The following is an 11106-nucleotide window of genomic DNA, read 5'->3' as shown; positions in this document are numbered from 1 at the left end:
CCCCCCTCTCATTTATCTCCCCACACTGCAGGCACCCTGCCTCTATTCCTGATGAAGGGCTTTTGCCCAAAACGTCGATTTTCCTGCTCCTCGGATGCTGCCTGACCTGCTGTGCTTTTCCAGCACCACTCTGATCACCACATGGAGCAATCCATGTTTTAGTGTGGTGGTTCAGGTTGTAGGTTTCACTGAGCTGGAAGGCTTGTTTTCAGATCTTTCATCAGCATGCTAGGTAACATCATCAGTGACTAGATTAGGGTGGTGCTGGAAAAGCACAGCAGGTCAGGCAGCACCCAAGGAGCAGGAAAATCGATGTTTCGGGCAAAAGCCCTTCCAAAACATCATCAGTGAGCCTCCAGTGAAGCGCTGGTGTTGTGTCCCACTTTCTATTTATGTGTCTTGGTTTGTTGTGGTGGGTGATATCATTTCTGGTTCTTTTTCTGAGAGGTTGGTAATTGGGGTCCAAATCAGTGTGTTTATTGATGGAGTTCCAGTTGGAATGCCAGGCCTCTAGGAATTCCTGTGCGTGTCTCTGTTTATGGATGCGTTGTCCCAGTTGAAGTGGTGTCCTTCCTCATCTGTATGTAAGAATACGAGTGATATTGGGTCATGTCTTTCGGTGGCTAGTTGGTGTTTGTGTAACCTGGTGGCTAGTTTTCTGCCTGTTTGTCCAATGTAGTGTTTTTTCGTCTTTGCATGGTATTTTGTAAATCACATTAGTTTTGCTGGTTGTTGGTATCGGGTCCTTTATCAGTAGCTGTTTCGGTGTGTTGGTAGGTTTGTGAGTTACCATGATGCCAAGGGGTAGGTCTGGTGGTCATCTCCGAGATGTCTTTGATGTATGATAGTGTGGCTGGAGTGTCTGGACATGTTGTGTCTACTTGTTTAAGTGTGTTGGTATATGATCATCCAGAGTTAAGTTAAAGCCCAAGATAGATTTGTAGAGTAAACTGTTCATTTTTAGTGTATTTTGCTGTTATAGTATTAATTGTGTTAAACAAATAAGTAGTATTCTTTATTAAGAGTTGACTCTCCATTCTTTTGCTGATAAACACACTGTGGCAGGTGCAACGGGACTGCGTTTGGTGTGGACTGGATAAACCGAAGGGTCTGTTTCTGTGCTGTATAACTCCAGTCCAGGATTTTGTTTAGTGTTTTTTTCATGCATTCACAGGATGTGGGCGTTGCTGGCTAACCCAACATTTCTTGCTAATTACCCAGCGAGTGGTTATGAGTCAACCACACTGCTGTGGGTCTGGAGTCACATGTAGGCCAGACCAGGTAAGAAAAAAATCTGATATTCGAATTAGAATCCATTTCATATGGAAACAGGCCGTTCGGCCCAACAAGTCCACACCGACCCGCCGAATTAAAGTAACAAACAAGAGGGCTGGAAAGCAGTCCCAACTACAAAACTGACCGACTGAAGCCTCTTTGGCAGCACCTTGATCAGTATGACAATTGTCAGCCTGTTTCATTGGCACTTATCTGTAGTTTTCAATTCCAGTATACACCAATCCTCAACCACTCCCTCAGCGCTTCTTATATCGGGTAAGAAGCTTTAAGGAATGACGCTGGGCTGAATTTAACCCTTACACTCAAGCGCTGAAACCAGCTTAGAGAAAGTGAAGCAGAGTAAAAATTAAAATCCCCAAACCATCTGTGACAGAAAAGCAGAAAGGATTTCAAGAATGGGCAAAATTAGATTTAATTTTATTTTACAAAAATCCATCCCCAATATTGAATGACTTTCATTTCTCCACATTCTCAAGTCTTAGATCCTAATCTGTATACCAACGCTTTAAAGGAAAAGTTAATTTAGAAAAACAAACAAAATTGAAGATTCCATATTGAGAAGCAGGACAGTACTTCAGTAGAATCTCAGGTGGCTGCGTTGTCGTGCTGTGTGTATGGGAGGTGAACACCAGTCCTGCAGAACTACAACGGCGCAATCATGGAACTCCAAGGGAGTGGCAGTGGTGCACTGTGGCTGGTGGTGTGAGAGTTCTGACGGAGCTGTGGCTAACTCTAGGAGGAGTTGCGGAGCTGTCTGAGAGAGATGCGGAGCTGTCTGAGGGAGCTGCTGGGGTCTCTGAGGGAGCTACTGGAGTGTCTGAGGGAGCTGCTGGGGTGTCTGCCGGGGTCGCCGAGGGAGCTGCTGGGGTCTCTGAGGGTGCTGCTGGGTTGTCTGAGGGAGATGCTGGGATGTCTGAGGGAGATGCGGGGCTGTCTGAGGGAGATGCCGGGCTGTCTGAGGGAGATGCGGGGCTGTCTGAGGGAGCTGCTGGGGTCTGTGAGGGAGGATGGGAGAAAATTGTAGTGTTTCCAAAAGAAAAACAGATGGAAACTTAACAACACGGGCAATAAAATGCTCCCTATCAAAAATACAGATACCCAAAATAAAGGATGGGAGGTTAGGTGTGTGCTGAATAAGAGGGATATGAGATGGTTTGTGTTACAATTTCCCAGTGAATTCTTATCCTCAGATTAACCCTGGCTGCTCTTACGGAGATCAGACTGAATGGGCTGACCCTGGTACTGACCTCCGAGACCTTGATGTTGCCTTAATTGCTCAGCATTACCAGCATTTTCATTCGTGTTCCTGTTACGATGCTGCTAAAGGTGGGGAGAGTCACCCAGAGGTTCACCCCCTCCCATCAGAAGAGTCTCAGTCCTGCAGCCAGTTAAAGCGAGGTCTCCAAATCACCCGATTAAAGTATATTTTTGTTAAGCCTGGTTTAGGTTCACGTGAGGCGGGGCTGTTCCACTGAACTGTGTCTGTCTGTGTCTCCCTCAATCCACACTAAAACTCTGTTTACTAGAACTACAAGTGTATCTTAACTAGCGCTTTTGAAGAGAGCGGCCAAAGTTCACTGCATTGGGCATGAGCAGTTGTAGTTGGTCATTAATCAGTAGCGCACAGATGTGACTAATTTCACTTGTCCCTGCATCCTTCATATAAACAACAGGGAGGGGGACAGAGTTCAGCAATTTCCCATCATGTCCCTAAATGTAAGTTTTAAGCACTTGGTACAACGTTAAATATAAAAGGGATCTTGTGAAAAATTTGAGGAGGTACAAAAATATCTTGTGTGGGGTAGTTTAATCCTTTTAAACTTTCTCGCCCGGGAGAGCTCAGCAGAGAAGCCGGGACATTCCCACGACGACGAGAAGGTTCGGATTGCTGGAGCCAGAGAGGGCCTCGGTTCTGTCGGATTTGGACCGGGATACAGGCCGCTGCAAGGGCTGGGGGAGGGGGGTGTGCCATCTCCATGATTGCGATACCTCAGTTACGAAGATGGCACAGCCTGCACCAACTGCGCCCCCACCCCGCTAAATCAACCTGAGAGCGTCGCTGCTGCAGATACATGTCCCCTGCTCCCACCCCCCCACCCCCATCTTGTCGCTTCGGTCAATGCTCAGTGAAGTGACCGGTGATAGCATCGATCAGCTCTTGCTTTTTGCCGCCGCCTTTCAGACCGTACTGCTTACAGACCTCCTTGAGTACCGGCACCGTCAGCTTTCCCAGGGTCCCGCTCTGTACGTGCTGCCTGATCTCATCCGTCCCCATGGACTCCATCAGCTTTGGCTTCTTCTCCGCTCCCCCTGCAGCACTGCCTGCAGACACAAAACAGCGATTCACATGGCTACTCGTCAGACAGTCGCTGTGGAAGTTCCCAACGCCAAACCTGCAACAGACCCAGCCTGCATTGTGTTTTTGCTTTTTATTTATTCATGGGATGTGGGTGTCAGAGGCTGGGCCCATCACTAATGGCCCCCAGAGGGCAGTTACAAGTCAACAACATGGCTGTGGGTCTAGAGTCACATGTAGGCCAGACCAGGTAAGGAAGTCATAGAACCATAGAGATGTACAGCACAGAAACAGTCCCTACAGTCCAACTCGTCCATGCCGACCAGATATCCCAACCTAATCTAGTCTTATTCTCCAGCACTTGACCCATATCCCTCTAAACCCTTCCTATTCATAAACCCATCCAGATGCCTTTCAAATGCCATAATTGTACCAGCCTCCACCACTTCCTCCGGCAGCTCATTCCATACATGCACCACCCTCTGCGTAAAAACGTTGCCCCTTAGGTCCCTTTTAAATCTTTCCCCTCTCACCTTAGTTTTGGACTCCCCACCCCAGCAAAAAGATCTTGTCTATTTACCCTATCCATGCCCCTCATGATTTTATAAACTTCTAAAAGGTCACCCCTCAGCCTCCAATGCTCAAAGGAAAACAGCCCCAGCCTGTTCAGCCTCTCCCTGTAACTCAAATCCTCCAATCCTGGCAACATCCTTGTAAATGTTTTCTGAACGCTTTCAAGTTTCTTATAGGAAGGAGACCAGAATTGCACGCAATATTCCAACAGTGGCCTAACCAATGTCCTGTACTCAATACTCTGACCAGTAAAGGAAAACATACCAAATGCCTTCTTCACTATCCTATCTACCTGCGATTGTACTTTCAAGGAGCTATGAACCTGCACTCCAAGGTCTCTATAACACTCCCCATGACCTAACATTGACTGTGTAAGTCCTGCCCTGGTTTGACCCACCAAAATGCAGCACCTTGCATTTATATAAACTGATCACCACGTACCGAGCTTCCTCTTCATATGGCTCTTTGCGTCTGGGTTATAGTCCGGAGGGTAGACCAGATCCCTGAACTCCTCGGCCAGCTGCCCAATCCTCTTGTCTATCATATCAATCTTTGGCACTGCGTGGAGGAAAGATCATTTAGGTTCCATCTGTCACCAGAACATATTCCACCACTATGTGGCATCAGGGAGAGAGCAAGAGAGAGAAAGAGAGGATGCGGTGGGGAGGGGGGTGGGGGGAGGTGCAGGTGGAGTGGAGGGTGAGGATGAGTGAGTAAATGTGTTTGTGTGTATCTGTGTCTGTATGTCTCTCTGTGTCGATGCCTGTGTGAGACTGTGTGTTAATTTCCATGTTTGGGGGTTGTCCACTTATCTCCAGGTTGACCTGTACTTGGGTTTGGGGTCATGGATATTAGATACCCCATGTGGGGTAATGGCCCATGGGTATTAGATACCATGTGGGGTAATGGCCCATGGGTATTAGACACCCCATGGGGGGTAGGGACAGTGGGTATTAGATACTCCATGTGGGGTAATGGCCATGGGTATTAGATACCCCATGTGGGGTAATGGCCCATGGGTATTAGATACCCAATGTGGGGTAATGGCCCATGGGTATTAGATACCATGTGGGGTAATGGCCCATGGGTATTAGATACCCCATGTGGGGTAATGGCCCATGAGTATTAGATACCCCATGGGGGGTAGGGACAGTGGGTATTAGATACTCCATGTGGGGTAGGGGCCATGGGTATTAGATACCCCATGTAGGGTAGGGACAGTGGGTATTAGATACCCCATGTGGGGTAATGGCCATGGGTATTAGATACTCCATGTGGGGTAAAGGCCCATGGGTATTAGATACCATGTGGGGTAATGGCCCATGGGTATTAGATACCCCATGTGGGGTAGAGACAGTGGGTATTAGATACCCCATGTGGGGTAGGGGCCATGGGTATTAGATACCCCATGTGGGGTAATGGCCCATGGATATTAGATATCCCATGTTGGGTAATGGCCCATGGGTATTAGATACCCCATGTGGGGTAATGGCCCATGGGTATTAGATACCATGTGGGGTAATGGCCCATGGATATTAGATATCCCATGTTGGGTAATGGTCCATGGGTATTAGATACCCCATGTGGGGTAATGGCCCATGGGTATTAGATACCCCATGTGGGGTAGGGGCCACGTGTATTAGATACCCCATGGGAGGTAGGGACAGTGGGTATTAGATACCGCATGTGGGGTAGGGGCCATGGGTATTAGATACCCCATGTGGGGTATTGGCCCATGCGTATTAGATACCCATGTGGGGTAATGGCCCATGCATATTAGATACCCCATGTGGGGTAATGGCCCCTGCATATTAGATACCCCATGTGCGGTAATGGCCCATGCATATTATATACTCCATGTGGGGTAATGGCCCATGCGTATTAGATACCCCATGTGCGGTAATGGCCCATCTGTATTAGATACGCCATGTGGGGTAATGGCCATGAGTATTAGATACCCCATGTGAGGTAGGGACAGTGGGTATTAGATACCCCATGTGGGGTAATGGCCATGAGTATTAGATACCCCATGTGAGGTAGGGACAGTGGGTATTAGATACCCCATGTGGGGTAATGCCCATGCGTATTAGATACCCCATGTGGGGTAATGGCCCATGTGTATTAGATTCCCCATGTGGGGTAATGGCTCATGGGTATTAGATACCCCATGTGGGGTAATGGCTCATGGGTATTAGATACTCCGTGTGGGGTAATGGCTCATTGGTATTAGATACCCCATGTGAGGTAGGGACAGTGGGTATTAGATACCCCATGTGGGGTAGGGAGTGGGTATTAGATACCCTATGTGGGGTAATGGCCCATGTGTATTAGATACCCCATGTGGGGTAATGGCTGATTGGTATTAGATACCCCATGTGGGTTTCACATCTCTTGACAGGTTGGGATAAGTTGGTTGCTGAGTTCACCAGATTCCACTCTTATCCAACTGAAGCTGGCTGATCTCCCGTAGCGCCTTCTCTTCCTGCCCTCATGCCTCTACATCCGAAGTCCCACAGCATCTCTTCAGCAACATGCTGTTCCTTCGCCAACACTCAACCTTCCCACATCTCCATGTTGCTCCTACCCTCCCCTGAGCTCATCCTTGCACGCCCAGTTCCCGCTGTCCACGCCCAGGCTCCAAAGCCCCATCCCTACAGAAATGTCAACACTCACCCGAAATTTACACATTGAGATTTCCCAGGAGGGAGACCCACTGGGAGTGGGGAGGATCATGGCTCATCTCCATCTCACTGCCTTGGGGATGTTTTCTCAGGTGGAAAATGCTTCCCTGTTATGTTGCGATGATGCAGTCGGCTAACCTGGTATAGGCTTTAATTTATAATTGTCACGTATACCTTGATACAGTGAAAAATTTTGTTTTGCATGCAGTACAGATCATATCATACAAAGTGCATTAGAGTAATAGAACAGAGCGAGAAATACAAAGTGACAGCTGCAGAGAAGGTACACAGAGAGGGGGATCAATGTCAGATTTGAAATTTGAGAGGCCCATTCAGAAGTTCAATGACAGCGAGGAAGAAGCTGTTCCTGAATCTGTTGTATCTCCCGCCCAATGGAAGAGATTATACCCGGGGGGTGTGGGAGGGGTCTCTGATGATGTTGGCTGCCTTCCTGAGGCAGTGGGAAGTGTAGACGGGGGTCAGTGGATGGAAGATTGGTTTGTGTGATGGACTGGGCACATGACAATAAATTCAATTCAAGGCGGTCACTAGGAGCTATGCAGTAGGATACTCACGTGTCAAGTCTTCCATTTCTTCTGGCTCCTTTAAGTCGAGTGCCAAAGCCTCCAGATTACGGAAGTGCTTCTGAATGACTGGATTCTCAAAGCTCTCGGGCCTGTTGCCAGACAAACAGACGTCATGGTTTTACCGAAAGGAACCACTACTGGGAAGGTCCATTTCATGTTCACTGGCACAAGCGTCCATCAATTTCAGTCTTTTAATTCTTTAATCTGTTTGGGGGTGTGAGCATCATAAGCAAGGCCTATTTGTTGCCCTAGAACTGAGTGATGCGTGAGGCCATTTCACACCATGTTGCCGTGGGTCTGGAGATGAGGATGGCAGATTCCCTTCCCTAAATCATAGACTCTCTTGGGTGTGAAAAGAGGCCCTTCAGCTCAACAAGTCCACACTGAACCATTCCCCTACCCTATGTTTACTCCTGACTAATGCACCTAATCTACATATCCCTGAACACTACGGGCAATTTAGCGTGGCCAATTCACCCTAATCTGCACATCTTCGGACTGTGGGAGGAAACCAGAGCACCCGGAGGAAACCCACGCAGACAGGGGGAGAACGTGCAAACTCCACACAGACAGTCGCCTGAGGCTGGAATCGAACCCGGGTCCCTGGCGCTGTGAGGCAGCAGTGCTAACCACTGAGCCACCATGCCGTCCAGGATAATTAGTGAACCAGATGATTTTTTCCTCCAACTGAAACCAGCTTCCAATTCCTGATTTATTATGGGAAAGGCGTTTCTAGTGTTCAGCTGACTCCATACTGTTGGGAGGATTGGACAGGAACATCCTGGCTTGTGTGACTCAGTTCTAGAGAGTTCTATCCTGAGAGGGGCAACATACTGACACAACCTGCCTCTCCTTAATTAAATCAAGTCAGTTGGATACAGTGCAGTGCTCGTAAAGCCAAGTTTGTAAGTTAAATCCCCATAGTGATTGTTGTCACTTGTCTCCAACCCTTACCTCCTTCCCTTTTTAAAAACAATCAATCAGTCTTCGGTAAAGCATTTGGTAATTAACGGAAAGGTTAGCAGTTCGGGGCTATCAAAGGATGATGTGGAGGTGCCGGTGTTGGGCTGTGGTGGACAAGGTCAGAACTCACACGACACCAGGTTACAGTCCAACAGATTAATTTGAAATCACCAGCTGCCCCTTCATCAGGTGTTACCTGAAAGATTGTGATTTCAAATAAACCTGTTGGACTATAACCTGGTGTTGTGTGACTTCTGATCCAGGGATAAAGCACTTCAAGCCTGTTTAAGGGTCGGCGGTGGAGTGACCACGAGGACAGACGGTCTGGGTTCAAGTCCCACCTTCCCCTGGAGGTGTGACATAGCACATCCCACAGAGTTGCTGCACTTACTCGCAGCCAGAAACATGTGCACTAACAGGTGGTCTCTCTCTTAAGTATACTGAAACAAAGAGTGTTGTAAAAAATACAAGTGAGAAAAAAAATCATGATTAGATTGTATAAGAAAAATAAAATTTAAATTTAGAAAGAAAACAGCAATTGCTGGAAAGGCTGAGCAGGGAAGGGGCATTCAACCCGAAACGTTAACTCAGATTTCTCTCCACAGATGCCACCAGACCCACTTCTGTTCTTGTTTCTGATTTACAGCATCTGCAGTTCTTTCGCTTTTTATGAAGCTTAAATTTAGGTTGGTTTCTTAGTTTAGGTTTCAACGATCAGTTTAACTGTGTGTGTGTGTGTGTGAACATTTAGAAATAATTGGCAGTGGACATGAGCAGATGTCGAAGTTTGTTGGTGTTTTATGGTTTAAAGATATAAGATCAGAGAGTGTCTCTGTGTCTGCACTGTTCTCAGGACAATTTGAAGATGGTCCTCAGATTTTTTCTGAAAACTTAGTGACAGCCCTGAAAGTCCTAATGCCAACCCGGGGTCATTCTGAAACTCTCACAAGCAGTTGAAGAGAAATCTTCCACCCAGACCGTGCGAATTGGATCCCGTCGCTGGTGGTGATGTGATTATGGGATACAGTGCGACCCGTCACAGAAGCCCTGCTAAAAGCTGATGTTCAGTGGGCAGTGTGGCACACCGCCGTCCCGCCTCAAGGTAACACAGAGATCTCCCTCATTGATCGAGAAACAGGGAGAGAGGGAAGCCACGTGGTGCAGGGCTGTGTGTGTGTATCTGTCTGTCTGTGTTCCTTTGTGTGTTTCTGTATGTATTTGTATGTGTGCGTGTGTGTCTATGTCTGTGTCTGGGTGTGTGTGTGTGTGTGCGTCTTGTGAGTGTGTGTGTGCATCTGTGAGAGTGTGTGTGTGTATGTCTGCGTGTCCATAAGTGTCCGTGTGAGCATGTATGTGTCTGTGTATAGGTGTGTGAGTATGTGTGTGTGTCTGTCTGTGTCTGTATGTGTCTAGGGCAGCCTCACAATGTCCTTCACTCAAACTGCAAGGTGAAACAGTCCCTGGGCAGCTGCTCACTGGTGAAGACACTGCTGCACTCCCCCCGACTCCCATCATTCCAGAGTCAGCAGCCTTGCTATCAGCTGCCTAGGGTCTAAGCCAGTGCTTCCCAAACTTCTCCTCCCTCACTGTGATCAAAGCTTGACAATCACTGTCACCCCTTGGTGACGTTTGGGTGGGGGGGCTGTGTGTGGGTGGAGGTGGTGGTGGTTTGGTGGAGGTGGAGGGGAAGGACACCTAAGGGCAAAGATGGTCACTCAAGGCAGCTTCAGAGCTCCTGAGCCCAAAGTCTCAGCTCCTGACCCCACTGCGGGGGGTTAAGCTCTGAAACTCCTTCCTTCACCTTCTGAGATGCCTCTTAAAACCTACCTGTTCAGCAAAGTATTCCATCACGTGCTCTAATATCTCCTCACGTGGCTTGGTGTCAAACATCTCCTGACTGTGCTCCTTTGAAGCAGGCATTCTAACCTGGAAGGTGCTATATAAATGTAAGCTCTGTCCAAGCAGTTTCACCCCTCCCAATCCTGGCCAAGGTGTCTGGCACCTCCCCCCACCCCCCAAGTACTGTAACGGACAAATGCTCAGTCCTGCTCAGCTATCAAGGACTAATACCGACCTGTATTTAAACCGGAGTTTCTGCACCACTTGCTTCATCTTCTCGATCTGATCCTCATTGGCCACCGTCTTCTCCGTAAAATCCACCTTCCTCTTATCGTCAGCGTAAGGCAGGAACATGAGGTGGAATCCTGACAGGAAAACAATGGGACAGTTTTACTTGTACCCAGAGCTGGTGAAGCGTTCTGCCTGAGTTAGAGATGCTGAGCTTGACGGGTCTCAGGAAGAACATTCATAATTCCACAGAAAAGGGAGTACACCCACCACCACCAACGATCTTTGCAACTACCTCCTGCAAATGCCTGCTGTGTCTAGGGGGGGTCATTTATGAATTCTGGGTGCCAGGAAGCTTTGGGCACTTTGATGTTCAATGACAGAAAACCAAGGTCCTGTCTTCTTTCTTCGCTGCAAGTTACCAATTCCTTGTACTATTTTGAACAATAGCAGGAATGTTTGCCTGGGTGTCACTGTGCAACAACACTCTGGCTTTTAGGGTGAATTTTGTCCCTTTTTTTATAATGAAAGCTTGAGACAGAGGTGCCCATTGGTCTCCTCAGAGCCATTAGAGGAAACAATTTGTGAGGCATTGGGCTTTTTTTTAAAAATAAAGTTAGAACAATAGAAGCAGCCTGAACGG

The 11106-nt window shown here is 47.9% G+C and overlaps 1 protein-coding gene across 2 annotated transcripts in view; it reads right to left on the bottom strand.

The window, feature by feature from the left end:
- Positions 1-993: 993 nt before the first annotated feature.
- xrcc6 (X-ray repair complementing defective repair in Chinese hamster cells 6) overlaps positions 994-11106 on the bottom strand; it is a 33236-nt gene continuing 23123 nt past the window's right edge. For both annotated transcript variants that reach the window (XM_043679860.1, XM_043679859.1), the window contains 4 exons: positions 10471-10600; positions 7422-7522; positions 4607-4723; positions 994-3618 (listed from right to left, as the gene is read on the bottom strand). In XM_043679860.1, the coding sequence (XP_043535795.1) occupies positions 3413-3618; positions 4607-4723; positions 7422-7522; positions 10471-10600 (554 nt within the window). In that variant the 3' untranslated portion in view covers positions 994-3412. The remainder of the gene's footprint in view (positions 3619-4606; positions 4724-7421; positions 7523-10470; positions 10601-11106) is intronic.

Source organism: Chiloscyllium plagiosum, chromosome 39 (assembly GCF_004010195.1).
Source record: "Chiloscyllium plagiosum isolate BGI_BamShark_2017 chromosome 39, ASM401019v2, whole genome shotgun sequence".
Taxonomy (NCBI): domain Eukaryota; kingdom Metazoa; phylum Chordata; class Chondrichthyes; order Orectolobiformes; family Hemiscylliidae; genus Chiloscyllium; species Chiloscyllium plagiosum.
Note: the sequence above shows the minus strand (reverse complement) of the source record. Positions and strands in the feature narration are given on the sequence as shown.